Source organism: Tamandua tetradactyla, chromosome 8, assembly GCF_023851605.1.
Source record: "Tamandua tetradactyla isolate mTamTet1 chromosome 8, mTamTet1.pri, whole genome shotgun sequence".
Taxonomy (NCBI): domain Eukaryota; kingdom Metazoa; phylum Chordata; class Mammalia; order Pilosa; family Myrmecophagidae; genus Tamandua; species Tamandua tetradactyla.
Window position 1 is genome coordinate 20,929,655 of NC_135334.1, and position 25,400 is coordinate 20,955,054.

General features: G+C 55.5%; 1 protein-coding gene across 2 annotated transcripts in view; it reads left to right on the forward strand.

Annotated features, from left to right (window-relative positions):
* The first annotated feature begins 12,654 nt into the window (after positions 1-12,654).
* Positions 12,655-25,400, forward strand: part of NECTIN1 (nectin cell adhesion molecule 1) — an 82,829-nt gene continuing 70,083 nt past the window's right edge. Inside the window, exon 1 of one of the 2 annotated variants that reach the window (XM_077112658.1) lies at positions 12,655-13,124. In XM_077112658.1, the coding sequence (XP_076968773.1) occupies positions 13,046-13,124 (79 nt within the window). In that variant the 5' untranslated portion in view covers positions 12,655-13,045. The remainder of the gene's footprint in view (positions 13,125-25,400) is intronic. The other variant, XM_077112659.1, reaches the window with a different exon arrangement.

Consider the following 25,400-nt stretch of genomic DNA (forward strand, 5'->3'; position numbering starts at 1 on the left):
GGATGCATTATTGCATATTATTTGTTTTTGCAGCAGCTGCGACAGCAGTTCTTCTGTCCTAATATTGGCATCACCTGGTATTATAAAGGGCCCCTAAGTGCCTGGAATATCTTTGCTGAGGAGAGGAGGCCATGCATGGGGGGATGGGGAGGTAGGCAAGCCCGGGATGAACCATTCGCTGCAGAATCATTCAAAGGGGAATGATCTATTTGGCAAAAATTAGGGATGAGGATGAAGGGCAGCGAAGGGGGTGGGTATGGGTGTGGGGGGCCAAGAGCTCTCAACCGGAGGCACAGCTCTCCCCGGGACCAGGGGACTCACAGCCAGACTCGGTCTTGCACTCTGCCTCCCCGCCCCCTCACCCCCTCGCCCCCCCCACCCCCTGCACAGTTTCAGTAGCCGCAGGAGGTGGGGCACGAGTGTGTCCTCCCAGCTTCCCTACCACAACCCAGCTAATCGATGACCCCTTTGAAGCTGAGAAGGGACAGGAATGACAATACAAGCACGGAGGGGGGCGGAGGGGAGGGGAGGGGAAGAGGAGGGGGAGGCAGGGTCTAGGTCAGCCCCGTGGAAGGTCGCCTCCTGGTCAGCCCCGTGGAAGGCCGCCTCCTGGGCCCCCGGGATGCACCCTGACTCCAACTCTACTGCTGTCGAGGACCAGAGCTCCCCGGAACTCCAGGGGAGCGTGCACCTCCGGAGGTGTCCACCCTCTCCGGACAGAGAGGGTGGCACTGACTCCAGCAGTGGCTACAGCCTTCCCCACTCAGCTCTGTAGCAGTGGCCTGTCCAGAATGCTGAGAAGACAGGGTCGTGCTCTCCCTAGGACCAACCCCCTCTGCTCCACGCCCACTAGGTGGCGCTGGCAACTGGGCTCAGCCGGCCTCTGGTCAGCGCTCACTGGCAGCCCTGGAGGCGTCCAGAGCCCCTGGAGATGGCTGGGTCCTTAGAATCTACAGAGGTAGGGGAGAAAGAGGAACAGCATTCACTCACTCGTGCATTCCATCATTTATTCATGTCAGCTGCAAGCTCTCTAAGCGTCCCTGTCCTCAAGAAGCCCACACTCTCAGAGACACAAGAGACAGACACAGGAAATTTAACCTAAAGTCATCTGAGAGATGTAGCCAGATCTCTGAGTTCAGAAACAATCACAGAACAAGATAACCAGACTCTGGGCTGGGTTATCCGCACCATTCTTCTGCCTCCAAACCAATTAGATGGGAGAGGGTCATTCATTCATTCCAGCGCCAGGCATGTGATGAGGCCCTGAATATTCAGCTGTAACCTGGAAGATACAAGCCCTGTCCTCAGGGAGTTTATAACCTAGAGAGGGAGAATGACATCAGGCAGGTAGCCACAGGAATAAATAACTGACTCCAGCTGTGACAAGATAAAGCCTTGGGGAAGATTCCACCCTCCCCCTGGGTTGCCTGCTCCAGCCCTAACCAGACTTGGACGCAGGGAAGTTTGTATTATGAAGAACTTCCTCCTCCTTAGTTCAGAGTAGAAATAAGAAACAGCTGCCTTGTATCCAAAGCATAATCAAGGCTGGGGTGACTTTTCTCCTCCAGGTGAACTGGGGACAGCAGGAAGGGAACCATCTTCCTGGACATTTACTTCCATGTGCCAGGTATGATTGGTGTCTTTCCATGAAATCTCTTTATCCTGTGGTGTGGTTGTAGACAGAGGAAGAGACTGAGGCTCAGGGTGGTTAAGAGACCAGCCCAAGGTGCCGAGATCCAGGCTGTGGCAGAGCTTGGATCGGAACTCATAACTGCCTGAGTCCAATGGCCACACCTTATCTGCTCGGGGGCCACGTCCGGATGTCCTGCTGGGGGCCAAAACAGAAGTGGAGGGGAAAGAAAGAGATCACAAAGAGACTGGGGTGTATGTGGGGGGGGGGGGGGAGGGGAGCCTGCTCATCAGCCTGGAGTCCTCACGGCCACCTCCAGCCCTGACTCGTCACAGTCAGCCTTTCTCGGCATCTTCTGGCCAAACCAGCACCCATTTAACATTCTGCTCAGTTTCCTCTCCGCTCCGACTCCAAATGTTTATCAACACACGCTATAATGTAATCAGCTCCTGGGAAAATACACACCAGGTAACGGATGCTGACAAGAGTGTCAAACAGATGTCCCCTCCCTGTCCCTCCTTTGCTCCCTCCCTCCCAGCCAGAGCCGGCACCCCCAGGAGGCTGGGAAGCGCCTCTCGCCAGGCCAGCCCTCCAACCCTGGCAGTGGAGGCGATTCTTGGGGCAGCTGCCAGGGCAGGGGACGGGCCTGATGCCGTGGTCCCGGCTGCGGGCCAGGCGCTGTGCTGGGAGCTTTCCACACCTCCCCTCCCCTACCCTTCACGGCAGCATTGAAAGGCTGCACTCGATCCCATTTTGCAGATGCAGAGACTCGGGCACATGGTGAGGATGAAACCAGAATGAAGCAGCTGCAGCTGCAGTTGCAGAAGCAAAGGAAGGGGGCACCACTCTGCCTGTCCTCTCACCACGACCGAGCGCGGGCCTTTGAAGGAAGCTGCCCTCATCACCTCTCAAAGCTGCGGATCCGAGGGACAGGGACAGGCCGCTGTGGATTGGGCAGGCCAGGTGCAAGCGGGCTTCCAGCCTGGTCCCTACGTTCTGCCTGGAAAGCGTGGGAGGATAGAGGAGCTATCTTTGTCCCTGGCTCTTCCCCTTCTCCACCAAGCTGAGCTTAAGGACCCACAGGTGAGCCCAGACAGGTGCACCCACAAGTGAGCCCAGACAGAGAGGAACTTCAGAGAGTCAGAGACAGCTGAGATGGGACTGGACCCCCAAGCCCTCTGGGCCCTCCTAGGATTAGGCTGTCGGAGGCTGGGCAGTCCTAAAGGAAATCAGTATTTGCTTTTCCATCCAACACAGTCAGTTGCTCCTTTCATCTGGCCCAGAGTTGTAAATGAGACTTTATGGGACTTCTAATGATGGCGGTTTCCCTCTATCAGCCTCCAATTCCCACTTCCCAGCTGGAGTTGGCTCTGGGAAATGGTTTGACCAAGAACCAAGAATCTGCCCCATGGCAGCGTTCTGCAGCGAGAGCTGAGGCTGTCAGACAGGCGTCCATGGGCCCCAGGAAGCTCATCACCCACAAGTCAGATCGGAGTTCTGGACCACCTCCCAGGTGGCGTCCCTAACCTCTCTGCCTTCTGTTTCCTCAACCGTAAACCTGGGGTAATAATACCTGCCTCACCCACCTCTCTAACAAAGCTGCTGCGAAGATCAAATGAGATTACAGAGCTGAAAGCCCTTTGAAAAATATAAAGCAATCACCCAACGTGGTTTTGCTATTATTATTATTATTATTATTATTATGTGTGATTGTGTGTAGGTACAACCCTGAGAGCAAATGATGGCAACCTGCATATCTACGAGAGTGAGCTTGTTTGTGGACACGGGAGCACACGTACCTGTTCCATGGAGGGGTGGGTTCCTGTGTTTCCATCTGCCTTTAAAGGAGTGTATGGGGCAAGGTGTGTGTCTGTGATTATTTGTGTATATGCGCACATATTTTAGCATCCTAATGTAACAATATCATATGAAAATATAATAGAATAATATCTTGATATAATAATACTACATGCTAGGCATTATGCTAAACATTTTATATGGATCCTCTTTTTTAATCCCCCTGTCGTGTCTGTAAGGACATGCGGGGGGGGGGGGGTGTGCAGGCATCTGTGCGAAGCTGTGTACACAGCATCTGCCGCATGTGTGTGTCAGTGTTGGAAAGGACGAATGTAACACGTGCCCAACCATCTCACCCAGGTAGCAGGGAACCTCTCCATGCGCTTGCCCGAGTGTTGGTGAAAGTGCGGGTATGAATGACGTGGTTGTGAATGTGAGGGCATGTGCGTGTATGCACACATGTGCGTATGGGTGCACATCCACCTCCTTGCCCATGAGCCCATTAGTGTAACTGCCTGTTATTTATCGTCTGCATCAGCAGCATGAGACCCCACCCCCACCCCCTGGCGTGCCCTGAGCGCCACTGCCATGCAGCCATCAAGCCCACGCAGACATGCTGTGGTGACAGCAGCAGGCTGGGGAGGGGAGCCTCACTCTACTCTCTGGAGCCACAGTCTGTACCAGCCAGCCAGACCCTGCCAGGGGAAGGTACAGATTGACTACAGCAGGCTGGGGGCCTCACGAGCACTCAGCAGATGGGCCAGGCTCAGGAGCCTTCAGAGGAGGACAGACAGAGCTGGCACCTCTAAGTCCAGGCGACCTGGACATAACCTAAACCTAGTGCCCTCCCAGAAATACCGTCTTAGTAAAGTATGGATCATGGTAGCCACCTGGCTAGGTGTGAATCACCTCTGCTCTGCTAAAGTCCTACCAGGGCGCCTCGCTGCCCTCAAGATTAAGCCCAGACTCCATAATGCAGTATGAAAGGCCCATACACTCTGGGGGTGCATGCACCCCCCAGCCTCCTCTCACACCCTCTCCTCTTGCACCGTGCCAGCCAACTAAACTGTTCTCATCCTCCAATATGCCGAGTGTTTTGGGCATATTGGTTGAGTCTTCTCGCCGCCTTTCCCTCTGCCTGATTTGTCCAAACATCACTTCCCTGGCTAGCCAGTCCTCAGCCTTGGAGCTCAGCTCATCTCTGCAGGAAGGTTTCCCTGCCCCTTCCTGATCCCCCAGGCTAGGAAAGGGTCACCCCAACACCGGACCTGCCCACAAGCCCCTAGATTTCCCTGTCATGTCACCTGCCTTTAGATCCTGGTCTTCCCCTGTAGACTTTGGCCCCAGGAAGGAAGGGAGAATGTCTCAGTCCATGGCTCTATGCCAAAGCCATACGCAGTACCTGGTAGGTCATAGGTTGTTCATAACTATCTGCTGAATGAATTCTTGTTGAAAGCCTGCTGAGAGAGACTGGTTGCCTTTAGCTCCCCGTATATCAATTGTGGCGATCATCTGGATGGACTCGGTCCTCGCAGACCTCAAGGCTGGGGAGCACCTTCCCCCCAGCCCCTCCTTGACCCCACCCCACCAATAATAAACACCCGCCCCTAGCAGGGGTGAAGATGGTGCCTTTTACAAAGTGCTTTCACAGAGGTCTTGGGAGTCGTCAGCACCATTTTCCACCCCAGGAGTCTGGGGCTCGGAGGGACAAAGTGGCTTGTTAATGCAGGGACCAATTCATTCCAGTTTTCCCAGGACTGTCACACTCTTTGTCCTGAAAGTCTCATGTGCCAGGAACCTCTTCAGTCCCAGGCAAGCCAGGAGAGCTGATCACCCTTCCTGGGTCTCAGAGCTAGTAAACGTCAGATCCAATTCAAAGCTGGGCTCCAAATCACAGGCCCTCTCCCGGTTCCACTGCTGCCCAAACAATGCAAGGTCTTGGGCTCCTTAAATCCCACCACCTGCACAGGCATCGTCTACCTGTGGATGTCACCTCTGGGACATCCTCCAGGAGCACCTCTCCCTAGAAGCATGTGCTCAAGGAGGGCAGGTCATTAATATTAACCAAAATCAAATATGATTTAGAAGCTCATTTCTGGAGGAAAAGCATTTTCTATAATAGAGAAGAAACAGTAAATCTATTATTAAAGTAACTTCATAATGATACTCAAGTAAATTTTAAACTAAAAAAAAACAATCTTGCCCACACATTGTTTCCATTTCTCCACGCTGCTTTTCCATTTTTCCCTTTATAGGTGTAGATTTTTACAGAATTGTCATGCAGCATATATATAGTGCTTGTTCTTTTCACATTAGAGAAATCTAGTTTGGATTCTCCCCATTCGGGATTCTCCATGTCACTAAGATCCCGCGTTAGCCAGGACCCTGGGAGACTGAGCTCGGGGCCCAAAGGGTTCCTTCTTCTGCAGAGCTCCTAACCCACAGCCCCAGCTGGGCTTCCGCAGGTTGCCATGCAAACACTGTCCTCAGGCATATATGTAGCTTTCAGGGCAGAGAGACAGTGCTTTCCCCAGATGCTGAAAAGGCCTGAGGCCCAAAGAGATTAAGACCCACAGCTCCACAGCCCCCCCAGAGGAAAGGACACCAGGTCTCACCACCATGTTCCTAAGGCAAGGTCTGCCCTGTGCTGTCTCTGCTGAGCACGGCTGACCTGGGACCTGCGTTTCCCTTACCCTACATTCCATTTCTTGGCCTCTCTACAGCTCTCAAATATATATATTTGATATATATATATATATTTCTGGTTCCTGTAGTTGGATAGTACATCTTGATAATTACCCTGACCACAAGACGCACCCCAGTTGTAAGGCATCATCTAAGGAAAGAGTGTGAGTGGGAGGGTGGGTGTCTTCTCTCTCTCTCTCTCAGTCCTTTTTCCTTTCGCCTCTTTCTCCACTGGGCATGCTCTAGCCATAAAGCTGTCCCCAGTCCTTTGCAACCCCTTCACTCTAAAATCCCTGGTCCTTGCTGATCCTCACCGGAACGTACTTCTCACTACCGCTGTTGAGTTTTAAGTACTCCCACCTCAAATCAGAAACACCGTCCCCACTCATGTCCGGAATTCCTTAGGAAACAGCACCTTGGCTGTGGTGGCTCATAGGGACATATTGAAGGCCTTCCATCCAAAGGCAGGGTGGAGTCTCATTTACGTCGGGTTTAGGTCCCTCATTGTTGGTCCAGCCCCAACAGCCATGGAGATCCCTGAGACCCATGGCCCACCAGGGAGAGGCCGGATGCCCATCAGCCATCCCGGCACCACTCTGACATGGAAGATCGCTGGGCCAGGGGAGGGGGAAGCTGTGCTCAGCTGCTCTGTCCCCAAGAGCAATGGCAGCTGTGGCAATAGGGAGGCTCTGTAGTGATCTCTGTAAGAATAACAATAATTAAATGTTGCTAAGCACTGTGGGATACAGAGGCACCATCGTAATCACCACAGCCACCAGGGTGATGATAACAGTAATTAGATGCCGTCGTTTCCCAACTACACCCCCCTCCCCACCCGAGGAGCACTGCCTGGGGTGCAGTTGGCCTGTCAGGTAAGGGAAGAGGGCACCCATGCCAGGAGGCTTCTCTTTGGGGCTGGCTAGGTTTTTGGTTACACTTCCTCCCTGGAATTCCTCCTCTCCTTTCCTCTCCCCTTGCCTTTGGCATCCACTGGCCCCAGGGAATGGATTGGGGACACAGAAGGGGGTGACATCCCCCTGCTCCGTTCAGGATACCACTCCCAACAAGGCAATGGGCACCTTCTCCCATCAACAGATATCAAGGGATTGCGGCCTCCTGGGGACCTCTTAATAGGGCTCCCCTCACATCAAAGTGAGCTTTATTATGCAGAACAACACAGAGGGTCCGGGATATGGCCGAGAGGGGAAGTCATTATTGTATTGACTTTGGGCCTTTTCCAAGCCCAACAGCTGCCTCTCTGAAAGGGCCTGCACAGGCTGAGTGAGGGTTGCGAAGAGTTTCCAGGGGATGGCGCCTTCCTGGGGACCAATCTCCGTCCGGTGGCCCCCTTGCTTTCCCCAGCCCTGGAGTAGGTGAGAAAGGTGAGCCCCAGTGCCCGCTCTGTGAACAAACTGTCATTTCTTCAGTCATCAGGTCTCAGAGCCAGGTGAGAACACAAGAGTCATCTGGTCTACTCTCCATGCCAGGCAAAAATCCCACCTACAGCCTCCTTGAAAATTGACTAGTGTGTCAATCTGAAAGTGATGGGAGTTCAAGCCATTGCTGGTCAATCCAGCTCCCCAGTCTTCTCCCTATAAGCTGAAATCTCCCTCCCTTAAACAGGTCCATGGGTCCTGGTTCTTTCGTGTGAAGCCACACAGATTCTGTTTGTTCCTGTTTCTTTCCAAGTCTGGAAGACAGCTAATCACACTTCCCCTCCACCCCCTTTCGCCTTCTCCTGTATGAAATCTATTGCCACTTTTCACTCTGTCTCTGCAGGCAACCTCAACCCCTACTTTCCTAAGATGGCTTTGATTATCAATGTCCCTGTTTTCCAAACTAAAACTTCTCCCTTCACAGCCTTCTTTGCCTTCCCTCCAAGTCCAGGGAAAGTGTCCTCTCTCCTTTCTAAGCTGACCCCTTCTCCATTCTCAGTCCCCTCGCCTGAGGCCTTCCAGGGCCTGCTCCATGAATCGCAGCCTCTTTCACTTTCACTCGCTTCTCCAATTCCTCCCTGCCCCTAGCTCTTTTCCCTCTGGACTACAAGAAGCTCAGATCTTCCCATCGAAAAGGGGGAAACAAGTCCCTCAGCCTCCATCGTGCTTTCCCTTTTTAAACTTCTGATCCATTTTGAAAGCTCATTCCATCCACCACTAAACTTCTCAAAAGCAGCATGGATACCTGCTGCCTGCTTTTTCACCTGCCATCTGCTTCTCCTCCCTCTTTGATCTGGGCTCTGCCACCAACACCACTCCCTCAAGGGTCACTGATGTTTTTTGCCACTGTTTCCAAAGATCCCTTCTGATCCTCACCTGTTTCCTGCAGCACCAGACACTGCTGGCAACCTCCTCCTCCATCGCATCCTCTCCTCACTTGGCTTCCATGACAACCCTCCCTCCTCGGCTCCCTCCCTTCTCACTGACCAGCCCTCCTCTGTCCATCCTTCCCACGTTGCTGCCAGATCCATCTCCACAACGCACAGCTCCGAAGGCTCCCACTGAGCGCGTCTTTGCTCACAAACCTTCTAGGGCTCACCACCGCCTGCAGAAAAAAAAAAAAATCCTGGAGTTGTAAAATAATGTAACTCCATGTAGCATATAACCTATGTGATAATATGTCAGCGCTTTTTTTTTAAGCGACAGAATCCATTAGGAAGAACGCTTCTCAGAGACCCAGTGGTTAAAGAGGATAAAAACAACATGGTTTCTATTGAAACAGGGAGTGGGGTACCCAGGAAATTCTAAGGTCCTCAAAACACAATTTGAAAACCACTGATCAACTTAAATTGCTCAGTCTGCAGATGAGAAAACTGAGGTCCAGAGATGGAAAGTAACTTGGCAGAAAGCGGCACAGGATGAGAGTTAGTCAGTCAACATGTTTTCATTAAGTGCAATCATGTGCCAAGCGCATTTTCTAGGTGCCAGGGATACCTTAGTGGACAAACTGGGGAAGTCCAAATCCGTTCTACAGTTCAACTGATAGGTTTAGACCAATGTTAATTTCTTAGTTTTGATAAATGTACCACGGTTACATTAGGGGAAGCCGGATGCAGGGCATACAAGCTTTGTACCATCTTTGCAACACTTCTGTAAATCCAAATTTATTTCAAATTAAAGAGTTTTAAAAACGCATCTATCCCTCTGGAAACTGTGGAAGAAAAAGAGCAAAACTGGATGAGAGAGACAGAGTGCAGCAATAATGATAACTAACTTTAGACAGCTCTTCCCATACCCCAGGCATTGTTCCTAGTCCTTTAGCTATTTGACTCTTTTAACAGTCACAACCACAGCACCATGAGATAAATGCTATCATTTCTCCCATTTTATAGACCTGGAGCACAGAGAAGTTTAGTCACTTGCCCAAGAACACAGAGGTACTCTGGGATTTAAAGATTCAAACCCTGGCGTCTAGCTCCAGAGTCCTGCGAGTTGATCACTACACGTTCCTCCTCGCCTCAGTGGTGATGCTGTTAGAGGACCCTGCAATGGGCCAGGCAGGAGAAATGGGGCAATATCATTTAACATAAGAAATACCTTAGAGTCAAAACCAACAGGAATCGTTTTTGAACTGGAATATGAAGGTTGAAGAAGTGAAAACAAGCAAAAGTGATTCTGGGTTTCCAGCCTGAGAGAAGGGCCAGCACCTCATCCCCTCCTGCTTGGTTCTCTGCTTCTTCCCAACACTCTAAGAAACCCTCAAGACCTTTTGCAAGCTGGCCACTGCTAAGTGTCCTTTCATTTTACACACTTCTAGAAGGCAAAATAAATTGGACCACCTGCTTCTCCTACACAGGCTTAAGCCTTTCTCACTTTCATGTCCTCTACCTGAAATTCACTCCTTCTTCTCCCTTGGCCTCAGCCAGATGTCACCTTTTCCAAAGGCCTTCCCTGCTCTCTACAATGAGAGGCACTTGCTCTTTCCTCTGGATACCAGCAGGGCTCTGGCCGTCTTTGGGCAGCTATACATTTCTACCTATAATACAATTATTTGGGTCTTAGCCGTGGTTCGCTTGCTTGTTCTTAGTACTTAGCAGGGTAAGTACTCAAGAAAATATTGTTGAGTGAATCCCCCCTGTGAGTGCACAAGCCCTACCTTATTTTCCTTTGCCCCCTCGCTGGCTCCCTTCTTCTGTCCCCTTCAACGCTCTATATAGACACTCGTACGCACATGCACACACACGCACACACGCACACACCTGGCACCCATATTGGTGCTTTGCAAATTTAGGGGCTTGATTAAAGATGATGCGTGGATGACTCACTGTCATGACTTGGCTCTATCTTCTCTAACCAACCCATCTCCAGGCACCCTGTTCTCCCCGCTTTCCCTCTCCTCCCTGACACAACCTCTTTAGAAGCTCAATTAAGAGCAGAAGATTAAAAAAAAAAAGTCTTACACAAGGATGGAGAGGGTGGGAGAACATGAACAGAGACCCAGTGGACAACCAGGCATCTGAGACTGCCGCCTCAAACCCATCAAGCTCCTACTACGTGCCAGACCCAGAGTCCGAGGCCACAGCAACGAACCCAATTACAGGCCTGGCCCTTAAGCACTTGGTGGGTACAGGGGAGGTTCCCAGGTGCCTCACTGGGTTACTACAAATTCAACTTGATAAAGCGTTCTCCAGCTGAAAGCTCTCCCAGCAGCTGCATGCAGAGCTCTCCTTTCTTCAGCTTATGCTCAAGCCACAAGCATCCATGTCTGGGGTCCCCGCACCAAGCTGCTGCTTCCCCAGTACCTTCCCTCATGCTGACCCCTGCACCTTAAGTCCAGCCTCCTGGAAGCTTCCCCCAACACACCTTATCTGATAGATGACACTTCGCTCCCCCAGAAGCCTTCTCAGAACTCCAGTGTACTGCAGGCCAAACTGGGCACGCCTCCTCTGTGCCCCACCCCCCACCCCCTTGTGCCCATCTCTGGCACACACCTTCTTAGATGTTTGTTGACAAAATGTGTGGTTCTATGCCTGTCTTCCCTTCTCCCCCTCACCAACTAAACCAACTCCTTTAGAGCAATGAAGATGTTTCTGGGTCCCCACGCTTAGCGTTTGGTACAAAAGAAACCCTGGGTGCATTTGTTAAAGGTGAAAGATGTCTACGTGTGTGCTCAGTTAGACTACTTCAGTCAGGAACCTAGAGGGGGACAGATCCCAAAGAGTGGAAATGTGATGCCCTCCCTCAGCTCCTATTTCCCAAGAGCTAAAATTTACATTTTATCACAAAGAGGCCACTTCCCCTCAGCTCCTGCCTGCCTGGGGCGGGGGAGGGGAGGGGAGAGGGAGCATCCTCAGGCGCCAGGGGAGGACCCGGTTCTCAGTGGGAAAGCCTGCCTGCGTGCGCCCGGCTGGGGCAGACGCGGGGGGAGGAGAAGGCAGGTTGCAGACTGCCCAGGGCCCCGAGGGCCCAGCCGCCTTGGCAGGAAGCCGTCCACACCCGGATGTGGCGGCTGGTGAACGGGATGCGGCGGGAGCCCCTGCCCTGCCCAGGTCACAGATTGGATGGGACACTTGAGCGGGAATTCCACAAATTGCCCAAAACAAAGGTGGCAGAGAAGGGAGCAGAGCTCTGCTCCACGCTCTCTCTAGGGAGGGAGAACGGGGACCTTTAGTTTTTGGAAAAAGAATCCCTGAAAGGGGTGAAAAAGAATCCCTACTAGAAACCTCAGCGGCCCCCATTTCTTCTACTATTCCAGCCACCGACTTCTCCGGCAGATTTTGGTCCCCCACAGAGCTGCTTCCATTTAGAGTCCGAGTGATGCAGAGGAGAGGCCGCCTCCGACTACTGTGTTCAAGTCGGACATAGTTTGCTTTGTTTCCTCATCTGTAAAATGGGGCCAGCCCGCGAGAAGAGGGCTTGTCGAAGCCCTGGCAGCTCGGACGTCGCTGGATCCCGTAATGTTCCCTGCAGCACGTCCCGCCACAACCCACCCCATCTTAACTCCACCCCCGCCGAGCAGCTTCTCCCCCGACGCCGGCCGCTAGGGGTCACTGCCTCCCTTTGTCAGCGAAGCAGGAGGGCGGCTCGCCCTCCGGCCTCTCCCCGGCCGAGAGGCGACCACGGGGGCATCTCACGAGCGAGTGGGCCTGAGCGTGACCCCACGGCCCTCAATCGGGACCCGCCTCGGACCTCGGGCCCGGAAGGGGTGTGCGGTCGGGCGGAGGCCGGGGCCGGGCGCGCGTCGGAGCCAGGAGGGGGTTAACGCTTACCCCTCCCCTCGGTCTGACATCACAGGGAGAGCGGGTGAGAGGCTGGAGCTCGGTGAGCGAGAGAAAGAGAGGGAGAGCAGCTAGCGCGGCTCGACTCGGCGCCCGAGGAGCTCCACGTTGCTGCGGATCGCCGGTCCCGAGCAGCGCCAGCGGCGGCGACGCGCGGAGCACCCAGTTCGCTTCCCTCGCGCGGGCCGCACGGCCAGAGCCGCCCCGGCAGCCGCCGCCTCGCTTCGCGCCCGCCGCCTGGGCCCGGAGCCCACCCCCGCCCAGGCTCGGCCCGCCACCCTCCGAGCACGGCCGGCCATGGACGCCGGCAAGTTGGAGCCGAGCGGGAGGGTGTGAACGCGCCGGGTGCCGGGAGCCCGCGCCGGGCAGCCGGACGCGCCGGGGGTGGGTCCCTTCGCCCCAGCCCGGCTCTGCGTGGAAGAAGAGGGCGGGGACCGGCGTGGGGAGGAGAGCAGAGGAGGAGACGGGGGCATGACTCGTGCAACTCGCGGCGGGCATCTGCCGAGCCTCTGAGCCGGCGGCGGCCCGGGGCCCGATTGCGGCCGCGCGGAGCCCAGCCCTGCCCAGCCCAGCCCGCCTCGGCCGTCGGCTGCGGGTGGACCTGGATCCTCGGAGCGCCCGCCGGCCGGGAGTGGAATCCGCCCTTGTCTTCCGGGCTAGTTTCTGGAGAGTGAGGAGCGCCCTCCTCGCGGCCCCTAGCGCCGGACCCCCGACCCCCGATGGCTCGGATGGGGTTTGCGGGCGCCGCCGGATGCTGGTGGGGACTCGCTTTCGGCTTGACCGCATTCTTTCTGCCAGGTAAGCGCGTTCCAACGCCTGTACCTTTTCCTTCCCTTCCAGTGCCTCCGCGGGGCTGGGAGCTGGATGGCAGGGACGTCTGGGTTGTAGAGAGTGACAGGAGCCAGAAAAGTTGGGTCACGGCTTAGGTAAGGACGGGTGGGGGGGGCACGGTGGAGAAAGAGATTGAGAAGCCGTACAGTCAACCCTGCAGGGAAGCAATCGAAGGCACGTCTCTTTGTAGCAGGAAATCACTTTCTTGGCTCAGTTATTCACAAAAATAATAATATGTAATAGCGTTCTATTTATTTAATAACCAGCTCTCAGCTCGGAAAGCAGTTTGGAAACACTGCATGTTGCATAAATGCAAAATAATCACGGTAATCACCGTCTCGGGGTATGGAGACAAGAGCCCCGGGGGGAGGGCGTCAGTCTCGGAGCTGGTGGTGGGCTCTGGGTTTGGGGGATGGCCGGGGCGGGGGTGGGGGGTGGTTCTTTCGCCGACCCCTTTATCAGATGGTTTTGGGCGCTCGCGCCCCCTCCAGTCCTCCATCGCCCTGGGAGCCAGCTCCTGCGGCAGAGGCGGCTTCTCGTTCACCTGCGGTTTCTTTCCTGGAGGGTGAGGCCGGGGCAGCGGGGGGAATCGCAACCGCCGGGCCTCGCGCACCACCGGGCCCCGCCTCGGAACTCCTCTCCCAATTTTGGGGTCTCTCCCCGCATGCGGCGCCGCGCGCTTCATGTCAGCCAGGTGACTGCCTGACCCACTTTCCCGAGGGGCCCCGACGGGGTCCCGCGCGTCCTTCCTCGAGGTGTGGGTCACCGGCGGCCGAGGGGTTAACCCCGCGCCCGACCCTGGGGAGGCCCCAAAATGTGGCTCTCGGTGGCCCACTCGGACGGAGGTAGTGGGGGGTGAAGGGGGGAGAGGCGGAGGCTGGGACCGGCCCGGGCTTATTGTGCTGGGGAATGAACTGGAAAATGCGTTTAGGAGGCAAATCCGACAGAGTCCCGGCGCCTGGATTTAACCCTTTGTGTGTCTGGGAAAGATGCCGGGGCTCCCTCCCGGGCGGCGGGCACCAGCGCTGAGCTGAGAAGGGGGCTCACTGCAGACCCCTGAAGAGAAACCGAGAGGATCCCCTGACCCAGCAAAACGGTGTTTTGGGGGGTGGGGGGACTCGTCTGGAGCATGTAGTCCTCACCTTGAATTGGAAATAGGGGGTGGCAGTACAGAGACCAGCTCTGCGTGGGGCAAGAATATAAGCTGGAGGGCGACACGGATAGCGACCCAAGGTGGTGCCTGCGGGCTGCAGACTGGCCGGCAGTTTGTTAGTGAGGGGCCAGCCTGGCTGTGGTTGTGGGGGCAGAGGGCTGGGGCTGGCGTGCATTCGGGAAGGCAGGAACTGTGCCCCTTTCGCTCCTCTGTACCCCTCCTGGCTGAGAGGGCTCTGCAAATCCCTCTCAGTGGATTGCATGGAAAGCAGTTTGTGGAAGCCAACACTGGGGTGCCTGCCTATAGGGTGCTACTCTGCTGGTGGGAGGGGGCATTCCTTGAGCACTTTGGAATTCCTGGGCAAATGGGTGGCATTGCCCACTTCAAAGGGACATGACCAAGTACCCTCCTCTCATCTCACACTGGAGGGCCTGGGAAGGAAGCAGGAGACATCACAAGCTCAGGCTCTAAGACTTGCCTGAACACCCTGGGTTTAGGCTTCAGGGAACCCATCAATTCCATATCTCCATATCTGGAACCTGGATCAAGGGGAGCTGTCCTCAGGGCTTCGGTTGGTCTGGCATACTAGGAGTTAACTTAATCCTGGGGAGGACAAAAGGCGGGAAGGTTTGAGGGAGGGGGAAGGAATTCACACCCATCCTCCCCTCCTTTTGTTAATCTCTTTCCCCAGCTTGGTGATGTGGGGTGGTTAATTCCTTCTTCGGGGGTCTAGAGGCCAGCTGGACCTTCCTCTGCCTGGGAGGGCGGGGAGGTGACGCACTCACCTGCCTCAAGCCTGGACATTTCCCCTCCTTAGCACCAGATGAGAGGGTGGGGTGCAGAGAATGGAACCACAGCTCAGGCGGGCACTTAATAAGTGCTCTTTGATTGATTGTAATTGATGGATGGGTAACATCAGGGCAGTCCAAGTTCCCGGACTCCTTTCTGACCAGCACTTGTGCTACTGGCGGGCCCCTCTGCTTTCTCCCCACCTGCAGGGGGAGGAGGAAAATTCGGGGGAGCAGGGAGGTGGTGGATATGGTAGTGCCCGTGGGACACTAGGACAGAGGCCAGCAGGCCGACGAGTTGCCAGCCTGCCACCCCACTTTCCTCCTCCCCACCGGCTTCCTCCCTCTTGCCTGCTACTGCTCTCCTCTGGGGACTTGCAAGCCTGATGCTCTTTTCTGCCTTCCTGTGGCTGGGAGGATGGTGCAGGGAAGAGGGGAAAGCCCCCAGTGTGTGTCATGCCCCCCCCCACCCCACCCCCCCGGCCGAGTCTGAAATACTCCCAATCTGGCTACTGGCCTGAAAACACAGGAATATGTTTTAGACAACACAGGCTCTGCCAGGCAGGGTGGTGGGGCCCACCAGCCTCTGTTTGTTTCCCGAGATGATGATCGGTTTTTCCCTCCCATTAACTCAGAGGAGGGGGGTGGCGTGGGGGCTGCATCCCAAAGAGTATGGAAGGGAGACAAGGGGAGGAGGCAGCAAACCTGCCTGAGAAGCAGGTACCCTGAGCTGCTGTCCCACCTACACCACACCCTCCCTAATTGGCTTCCCCAAACCTTTTGTCTGGAAAGAGAACAGACACCCCAGGTGTCATGCACACCCGTCAGAATTGGTTTGAAGATCTGCTGGGCCACAGCCCCCTCCCCGCTTCTCCGTGAGCTGTGCAGAGCTGGAGGTCAGGGTCTTGCAGATAGTGGTGAGATGGGGCTCGCTGGGCAGGGCATTGTGGCAGAATCCCTCCTGCCGGCAGGAGGTGGGCAGTCTGTACAGATGGGACTCTCCGTGCCTGTTAGGAGGCAGCGCCATGCCAGGTGCCTCAGAATCAGACTCGTGCCTGGTACTCAAGGCCGGAGGGAAGAGGGAGCGATGGCAGAGCCCCAGACCTGGCCCAGTGGCTGTGGCCTAGAGGGTCCTGGCCCAGTGGCTGGGCCCAGTGGCATAGAGGGTGTTTCTGAGCAGGTGGGGTGGGTGGCCCTTGGAGCTCGCTGCCAGCTGAGACCCGGGGCTGGCACAGATCTTTGAACCACAAATCCTCCCCTACAGCCCTGGACTGACTCCTGGCCCCAGGGTCTGCTGCCAGGTGGTTCCACAGGGCAGCACCCTAGTGTGAGGCCTGAACAAATGGGCCCTGCTGCTAGGGCAGAGGGGCGACCCGTTGCTGCATCTGTGATCCCGCCTTTGTTTAGCAGCTGACTAATGTTCATTGTTCAGCACAAACAGAAAATACCCAAGGGAGGTGTGAATATACCTTCGATTTTCCTGATTGCATCTCTCCTGGTTAACCTGGTAAATTGAATGGCTCCTGCCTGCGAGTGGGACAGACGGAGAAGGTGTCTGTATATTCACCTGTTCTGCTGTTTTTGTTTTTGTTTTTAACTTTGGATGTTAGCCAGCATGCCAGGCTAGCCTGGACCCTAACCAGTTAGGAACTTTGGCTGCAGCATGTAGTCTCAAATTCAGCACACACACACACACACACACACACACACGTACACATGCATGCGTGCGCACACGTGCACGCGCGTGCAGGGCTTTGTGCCTTTGTGCCGGGAATCTCCAGTTTGCTGGACAAGTGCAGAGCCATGGGCAATTAGGATCTGGAGGTGTGTGCCCTGGTACCAGAGGGTCACCACAAGATCAGGTCCATAAATATGTATCAAATGTGTGTTTGCACCTAAATGATTTCTTATGGCTGTAGGACTAAGATTTTGTGGGTGGCCCTGAGCCTTGAATATGCCTGTTTATGTCAGTGTCAGTGAGGGTGACTTTGGAAGGAGACCTTGGAATGTATCAGAGACCCAGGCTTTGCCCTTGGCCCCCTCTCTCCAGGCCTGCCGCCCAGTCCTTTCGGGGTGGGAAGCCTAGACACTGCTTTATTTTTCTGCTCTGCCCTTGACTTCTGCTGGGCCTCATATCCTTGCAGGGAGATGCCCAAGGCCTTGACTGCACCTGGGGAGACTTTCTCCCCTTGTCAGCCTTCTCTTGTCTCCTTGAAAAACACAGCAGTGCTGGAACAGAGTGTCGACCAGGGCTTGGCTTGCCCCATGGATTCTTATGATCCCTGAACGGCTGGGAGGGGCTGTGGGAGACAGGTTTTCAGCTAGGAATTTGGCATCTGGGTTTCCTATTTGGATGTTTGGGAAAGAGGAGCATCTAGGGGGAAAGGGGCTTATATGTGGGCTCTGGTTCTCCACCAGTACCCTGCAGAGCCATTCATGTACCTGGGTCGGCAATATACGTATGCTTGGGAGCATCCTGGGGTTACAGAGCAGAAAGCCAGTGTCCCCCGAGTTGGGAAGAGAAGTGGGAATGAAGGACCAGGAGTGGGGAAGAGGGCAGCCCTGGGGCCCTGCAGGCTGTGCCCAAGCCCAGCTGGAAAGTGTTTCTCCTCCTTGCTGCCTGCCCCTCTCCATGGAGATGAGGTCTGCAGAGCTGCAGCAGATGTGCTGGCTGGGGCAGGAGGTAACTTAAGATCTGAGTAGGGATCACCTTGCAAAGGGAATGCCCTGAGCTGGAGATAACACCCCTCTGTCCAGTTAACCCTTCAAACTCTGGACTCTCTTACGCTGTTTGGGGCTGGGGGATGAGGAATGTGAAGAGTTATAAGAAAACGCGTTGAACTTTAGATCTGAACCCTGGCACATTTCACAAGGAGAAGCTAAGGAAGGACACAAAAAAGGCTTTCTGACAGCAGATTGTAGGCTCTCTGGAGCAATTGATAATCCCAGGTTAATCCTGGGAGGTGGAGGTGGGCAGTAGATATGTATCATCTGGGGGGGTGGGGCTCTTGGGATCTGTGCCTTCCACAGTCTTCCAGGGAAGGGCAGAGCAGCAGTGGACCTGGGCCCAGACTCTGGGGAGGTGCCTTGCACTAGGTGAGAAAGAGCAGAGATAACTCTCAGCTCCTCCCCATACAGATGGTGCTTGCCCCATCTTGGCAGCCTAGCAGAGTGAGACAGGAGGACCACCAATTGCTAGCTAAGTGAACCTAGTTAAGTCACTTTGTAGGCCTCAGTTTTCCCATCTGTAAAATGGAGTTTCATACAAATTTCGAAGCTTGTGAAGGTTAGCTTGAGAATAATCTACGAACAGTGCTTAGCCTATTGCCAGGCATGTGATAAGAGTACTGTAAAGTAGTGACTATTCCTGTTCCCTCTTCCGGTGCTCTGTGTGTTCCTGGCACACACACACACACACACACACACACACACACCCTCCCCAAGTCTGCTACCTGGGCAGTCCCAGCTTTGCTGTCCCTTGAGGAAGAGGCATTCAGCTGCCTGCCCACCTGCTGACCTCACTTCCCTTGTCCCTAACTAGGAGCTGATCTGGGAGTCAGGGCTGTCCGTGGCCATACTTGGAAAAGATAGCCGGGGCTGCAGCAGCCCTGAGGGGCTCAGGTGGCCGGGCTGCCGGTAGCCACCTGCATTGGGCCAGCCCTGGTGGCCAGTCTTGCCCTGCACGGGTGCTGCATGGCCTTTGTCCTGCGGCTAGTCACTGAGGGCTCTTCTGCCACCCACCCCTCGCTCCCTGGCTGGGACCCAGCTGGGGCCCCATGGCCCATCGGGAGCCCTTGCTGTGGCAGCAGATGGGTTCTGGCGTAAAGGGTGTGGGGCTCCACCCTGCCTTCCTTCGTACATACTGGGGGAAGGGTGGGCAACGGGACCCTCCCTCCCAGGGTCATCGCCTTCTCACCAGCAAAAACTCCTTGTTTCAGTCTCTCCTGTTACAGACCGAATCCTTCCCTCAACAAGAATAAACATGTTGGTGGTGCTGGTAGTCCCAACTGATCCCCTCAGTCATCCCACTGAGTGGTGTCAGTATTACTTCCATTTGACAGATGAGGAAAGCGAGGCTTAGCTTTAGCAACTTGCTGACCGTCTCATGCCTGCATCACCAAAGGCGTCTCCAGGCCTTCAGGCTCCGAACCCAGTAGATCAGGAAGACCAGGAGGGCTGGGATGAACAGAGAGAGGAGAGCTCGAGCCGCGCCAGACACAGATGAGAATGTGTCTCCTGAGAAGGTCATTGTCTTCACCAGCCACCACCAGTTTACACTCGGCCCCACAACGACCTGGAGAGCCAGGTGTCGCCTTCACAGAGCCCGTGGCTCCCTGGGGAACTCAGGGAAAAGTGGGGGACCTGGGTTGGAGGCAGGCCAGCCAGAGCTGACCACGTGGCCCAGGTTGGCCCAGAGCCCAGGACGCCTAACGACAGGACAGCTGGGTGGGCCAGGAACTGGGGGACCCTGGACACTGGAGCATCACCTCCTGGGATCCAGGCAGGGCCTCTGAGGTGTGAGCATGGAGCCCCAGGGCACAGGCAGGCACGGTGCTAGGGTGTGGGTGCTCAGAGAGCATTGTGGGCTGCACGGAGCCAAAGAGAGGGGGGAAAGGACACAATTTGGCCAGCAGAGCCGACTCCCTTTCCCAAGCCACCCCCACCCCCTCTGCTCTGCACAGACCCCAATTTCATTCCCGGTTTATGAGGAGTCTCATTACCAAGCCACAGACAATAAAACCCGCCCGGCCACTCTGGCCCGGATCTCATTAGAGGACATTAGTTCCGCTGGCTGGTGGCTCCGTTGGGACACAGCTGCAGGCGTGGCCCAGGCAGCAAAACAGGCCAGCAACCACGGGCACGAGAATGTCCCATTGGGGAGTTAGAGTTCAGTCTATGAACTGAAATGCAGTCCCCCTCCTGCCCCCAAAGCTGGAAACCCAGGGTCCCAACTGCTCACTTGGAGCCTCAGTTCTGCCCTCTGCTGAAGAGGAGAAGGATGCTTGTTCTCTCCAGGGGTGTTTAGAGGGGTCTGGCTGCACTGGGAAGAGCTGGCTGAGAAGCTCAGCCAGTTGTCATTCCATGGAGGAGGCCATTGGATGGATGGGAGCCTTTGGAAAAGGGGCCAACACCCCCACCCCATAGGTCTGGAAATACTCTGGGAAACATCCTTGCAATAGAGGAGACCCTGGAGACCTCCCAGTGCCCTTGGCCTTAATCTTGGCCCATTTTTCAGCCCAAAAGTTGGGGTTAGGGCCTAGAGACCCCCTGGCAGAAGCATTGCCCCCAACCTCTAGATAGGGTTTCACCGAGGCCCCCACCCAGGCTGCTGGCAACCTTGGCAGAGGCTTCCTGCTCCCACCTATCTCCCCAGGCCAGCCCTGCTACAAAGGAAAATCGTAGCATATGTGATATTGAGTAAATTGTCCGGCTCAGCTGGGCTGTGGTGGAGCCTTGGATTCCACCTCAGGGTTCTGCCCACCAGAGGTGGGATTGTTGCTTTCTTTCGCAGAAAGTTCCAAACTATTCCACCCACCCCGCTCTCTGCTTGTATCTTTCATCCCTCACAGTCCTGCATCCCTGCTGGTCAGCCAACCCCATGGTGGCTCAATGGATGTCCTCATGAAGCCTGGGACAAGGGCAAAGGCCTCGGTCTTGTAGGAGAAAATAAATGCCAGGCCCATGTGACTGGTTCTTCGTGCACGAGGGCTCACTCAGGATGTGCCCATGGAGGGCTCACGCGGGGCCGCCCACACTTCGGCACGTGAGCTAGTGCTCCCGCTAAGTGAGTCAGTGGCCATGGGTACACAGATCTGTTGGGACAGAGTCCAGTGGGCCCTGCCCTGTAGTAAAGGGGCCTGCGAAGCTGTTCTGGTGGCGGCATTCACCTGAAAGGCCCTGGCCTGCAGCCCCCACGTGGGATTGGTGAGGCTGGGGCATGGGCTCTGTTTTCTGGACAATGCAGCCACTGCCCAGACACCCCCTCCCTCGGCCCTGGGGTCTTGTGAACAAAGGCTGTCAGCCGCTAGGACTAGGGTAGTCGAGAACATGCTCTGAGCCCAGCCAGTCCCGCCGCGACTTTATGTGGGTCCCAGTGTGTGGCGGGGGGGGGGGGGGGAGGAGGAGGCTGGTAACGTCATGCGTCCTTGTGGGATCAGTGGGGCCGTCCCTGGCTTCCTTCTCCCCCTGACTCTCTGGCTCCCATCTGCCTACGCTGCTTCTTGGATGGACATGGCTCAGGTACACATGGCAAGGACACTTAGAAGCATCTGATGGCTGCCCCCTCCGTGGCCCACCTCCTCCTGCCTTCCCCTGCACACCACGCCCACCCAGCCACACGCTGCTCTGTGCGTACCCTGTGCCTTCCCACTGCCATCCATGCCTTGGCACATGCTGTGCCCCTCGTTTCTCTCCATAGCCCATGTCCACATACTGAGATCAAGAGCTGCTGCTTCCAGGAATCCCCCCACCCCACGAGCCCCCAGCAGCTTATTTGTGCCCCCTGAGGTACTAACCACTCTCCATCTTGCTGTGTCATTTTGTGCCTGGGCTTATTTTCTCCAAAACTCTGAGCATACCAGAAGGACAGGGTCCATTGCTGATGGGGCTTGGTGTCCCCAGGACCCAGCCCAGGGCTGGCCATGTAGTGGGCCTGCGGTACATGCTGGAGGGTGGGGGAGTTTCGATGGCGCTTGTTTGAACAGTTGACGATGAGGATGGTGATGCCAGCAAGCTCTTACTGAGAGTTCTTACGTGCCAGGTGCTGTTGTAAACATTTTGCAGATAGTAACTTATCTAATCTTCCAAAAACCTTATACAGAAGGTAGTTCCCTTCTCCCCATCGTACCTGTGGAAGAACAAGGTCCAGGCGGAGATTAAGTAACTTGCTTATGATCACACTAGAAAGTGACAGGGCGGATTCAGAAGGCTGGCTCCCGTGTCCTTGTTGGGACCATTTCCCTAAGCTGCCCATCTTCTGGGTGGGCAATGAAGGAAGGCGGCGTATCTCACCTAGCCTGCCTCACAGGGCCTTGCTTCCAGAATCGCCCACTGGCCCGGCACAGCCCCTTGTTTCTCACACTGCTGCTCCCTTCGATGGTGCTGGAGTCACCTAGCGCTCGAGTTGCTCAACCCCGCAGCATTTGGGGTATTACTAGTGTGTCCTTGGTGTCTTCTGGGGTTACCCCTGTATCCTTGGATATTTTAGACGTATTAGAAGTACGATTGTTTTGCTCCAGTATTTCCTGCCTGGGTCACTATTGTGTCTTGGGAATATGAATGTGAAGTGTCTTCAAGGTATCACTCTTCATCCCCTGCGTCTTTGGGGATGCCGTGGGGGGGGCCTCTGACCTTGTTTCACTGTGAGACCAGAGGCAGGTATAATACCCAGCAGGTGGCGTGTCCGCCGGGAGCTGCCCCCAGCAGGGTGTTCCCAGGCTGGCCCCAATCCTGGGTGGGTCTAAGGCTTCGCAGGCTGATCCTATGCCAGGGCCTGCCCTAACCCTCTGGAAGGTTCCGGTCTCTCTTGCTCTCAACTGGAGATCCCAGAAGATGGCAAGGGAGGGGCACTTACCTGAGGAGTGGGGGTGGGGAGAGGATTTAGGGTGTTCACCTGTGCTGGCTACTTTGATCTTCTGGGATGAAAGAGCTGGTGCTTCCTGGGCCCCAGGCAGGTTCAGCGCAGGGAGCTGGGACCCACACATCCCCGACCTTGCAGCTGGTGCAGAGCACTGTCCCGGGAGCAGAAAAATCAAACTATTTTACCACTGTTGTGGCTAAAGATGAGTCTTAACGCTGAGGGTCCACCTGTGGTCCCACCGGCCAGTGCCCGCCCTCCCCCCAGCACACAGCCTGCCCGTCACCGGTGGACTCAGGCCTCACGAACTCACTTGCTTAATTAGGAAGGTAACTCAGCTGCAGAACAGTCATCTGATATGTTTCAACGCCAAAGAGAAATTCCTCCTAGACCCTCTGCTGTTCTAGATTATCCATGCTCCGTTAGCTTGAATTATCGCAGGGCCTCTGTGGCCCAGCCACAAGCCAGAGCCATGTGCTGAGCCCCGCACCCAGGGAATGCTTGGGGCAGTGCGAGGAAGGAAGGGTAGGAAGCGGCCCAGCTCCCACCCAAACCCAAGGAGTGCCCCGTGAGCACAAGGCCCAGAGCCCTGAGCCCTGTGGCCCCAGCACCTACAGACACCAAGCCACCTTAGGCCCCTCTTCTCTGCCCTCTGGAGCCAGGCCTCCTTTGCAGGTCTCGAGTCCGTGGCAGAGGTTTTCTGCAGCAGCTCCTGGGTATATTCTGGAGCAGTGACAGGGACAGGTTCCTCCCCGGATGTAAATAAGATCGGAGCTGAGCGGCCACACTGCACTGGATTATTTTATCATGATTCCCCATCTCCCCCACACCCCTGCCCCCGAACCGTCCTGCTCCCATTGGTCTGCATTGCCGCATCGCTCAGAGTGATGGATGGGCCTTCGCTCCCCTCCCAGGCAGGGTGGCCAGCCCTGTCTCAGAGACGCCCTCCTTCCTGGCCCCTACCAAGATTTATTCCTGTGTTTATAGTGCCCGTAGAGTAATCAGTGTCCTGGGCCGGCTGAACCCACTGATTATCTCTGCCAGGTTGATGGATGGGCCTTTGGGGGACTTACGGGGCAGCCTCCCTGCTCCCCGGAACGTGCCTCTCCCCGGAGCCCCAGCAGCCATCCCAACCCTCCCGACCTCCTAGGAGTCGGGTAATGGGCCTGGGGGTCAGCACTGAGTGGGAAGGGGCGGGCAGGCAGCCACAGTCCCCAGCGCTGCCAAGGGATTGCTACGAAGGGTCTCTATGGTCCCCACCCCAGGCCCCTCCAGGAAGCGGGGGCAGGGACGGCAGTGCACCAGGCAGCTCCCCTGGAGACCAGCCCCTCCCTCTCAGCCTCGCCTGCACACACCCTTCCCAGCAAGTGCCCCGTGATGTCCCTCTCCTGCCTCCTGTCACACCATTATCCCTATCCCCTTGGCACTTGTGTACACAGTTTGCACGGTAATGACAATTTGTGCTGGTTTATACATTTCTTTACAAGTGTTTTTATGTCCTCTGTGTGTGCACATGAGGTCACGTGCTGTGTGTGTGTGTGTGTGTGTGTGTGTGTCTTCTGATTAGATTCGCATCTCTGTCTTCTCTGCTTCCTGGAGGGCAGGGGCCCTGAGGGTAGCAGGCGCAGGAACAGGCGATTAGAGATGATAACTGTCCGAGACAGGGTCTGCACTGCCCCCCAGCCACCAGTTAGAGAACGAGAGGAACTCGGTCTTAGATAATTGTTTTGTCTATAGGCTCATTGGTTTGACTATTTTTCGTCCACAAATTGACTGAACCCACTGGTTATTTTGGAGCAAAATGGTCTCGGCCTTTTATAATATACATGTGTTGGGATATGTCTGTGCTCACGTGCAGATTCTCCTGTGTCTTGGGTTCCCTTAACCTTAAAATGGGGATGAGAGCATGCAAGGCTCAGGAGAGGCAAGGAACAGTATGGTGTGGATAGCAGGGCACCAGGGCCAAAGCAGTCTTGACAGCACACAGCTATTATTGGCTGCGGCTTACCAGGGACCCGGGGTCTATGGAAGGAGGGTCACTTCCCTGGGGTTCTCCCAGCTGGTTGTGGAGAGCCCCCCTCCTCATCCCTACATGTCCATCTGGGAAGGTGCCTGCTCATCCTCTGGGGCCACCCTGGGCTCTGTTCTTAAAGGAGAGTTAGAAGCAAAAGTTGCATGCCCTCTGCCGAGGAACCTCTAGATTCCCAGGCCAGCAGTTGTGGGAATCCTGATCCCACTGTGCCGGGAGACAGGTGGAAGTTTCATTCATGCATTTGCTTAACCATGTGCATCTTGAATGTCACCGCATGCAGGGCACTGAAGTGATGGCTGGGATGCAGCCGTGAGTATCATGTCCCTGCCCTCCTGGCACCTCCAGGCCAGCATTGGACAGTGTCAACCCTCTGACCGCACCCACACCCAGTGATTCCTGCGGGTGCCGTCCATCTCGGACAGGAATGCCTGCAGGACAGTGGTCTGGCCAGGAGATGGAGGGAAGGAGCAGAGGCCTCATGGGGTGGAGCTGGTATAACCGCACCCTTCCTAAGCCCTGCCTGCTCGGAGGTCAGGGACAGGCGTGACCAAGCAGGGGACTGTGTTCTCCCTCACCCTTCAAGCGAGGATTAGACTTCTGGGCCCACTTTACGCCTCCCAGTCCCAGGTTTGGAAAAGAGCCCCCCGGCAGGGCCCACAACTAACATGAAGGCAGAGAAGATAGAGGGGAAGGC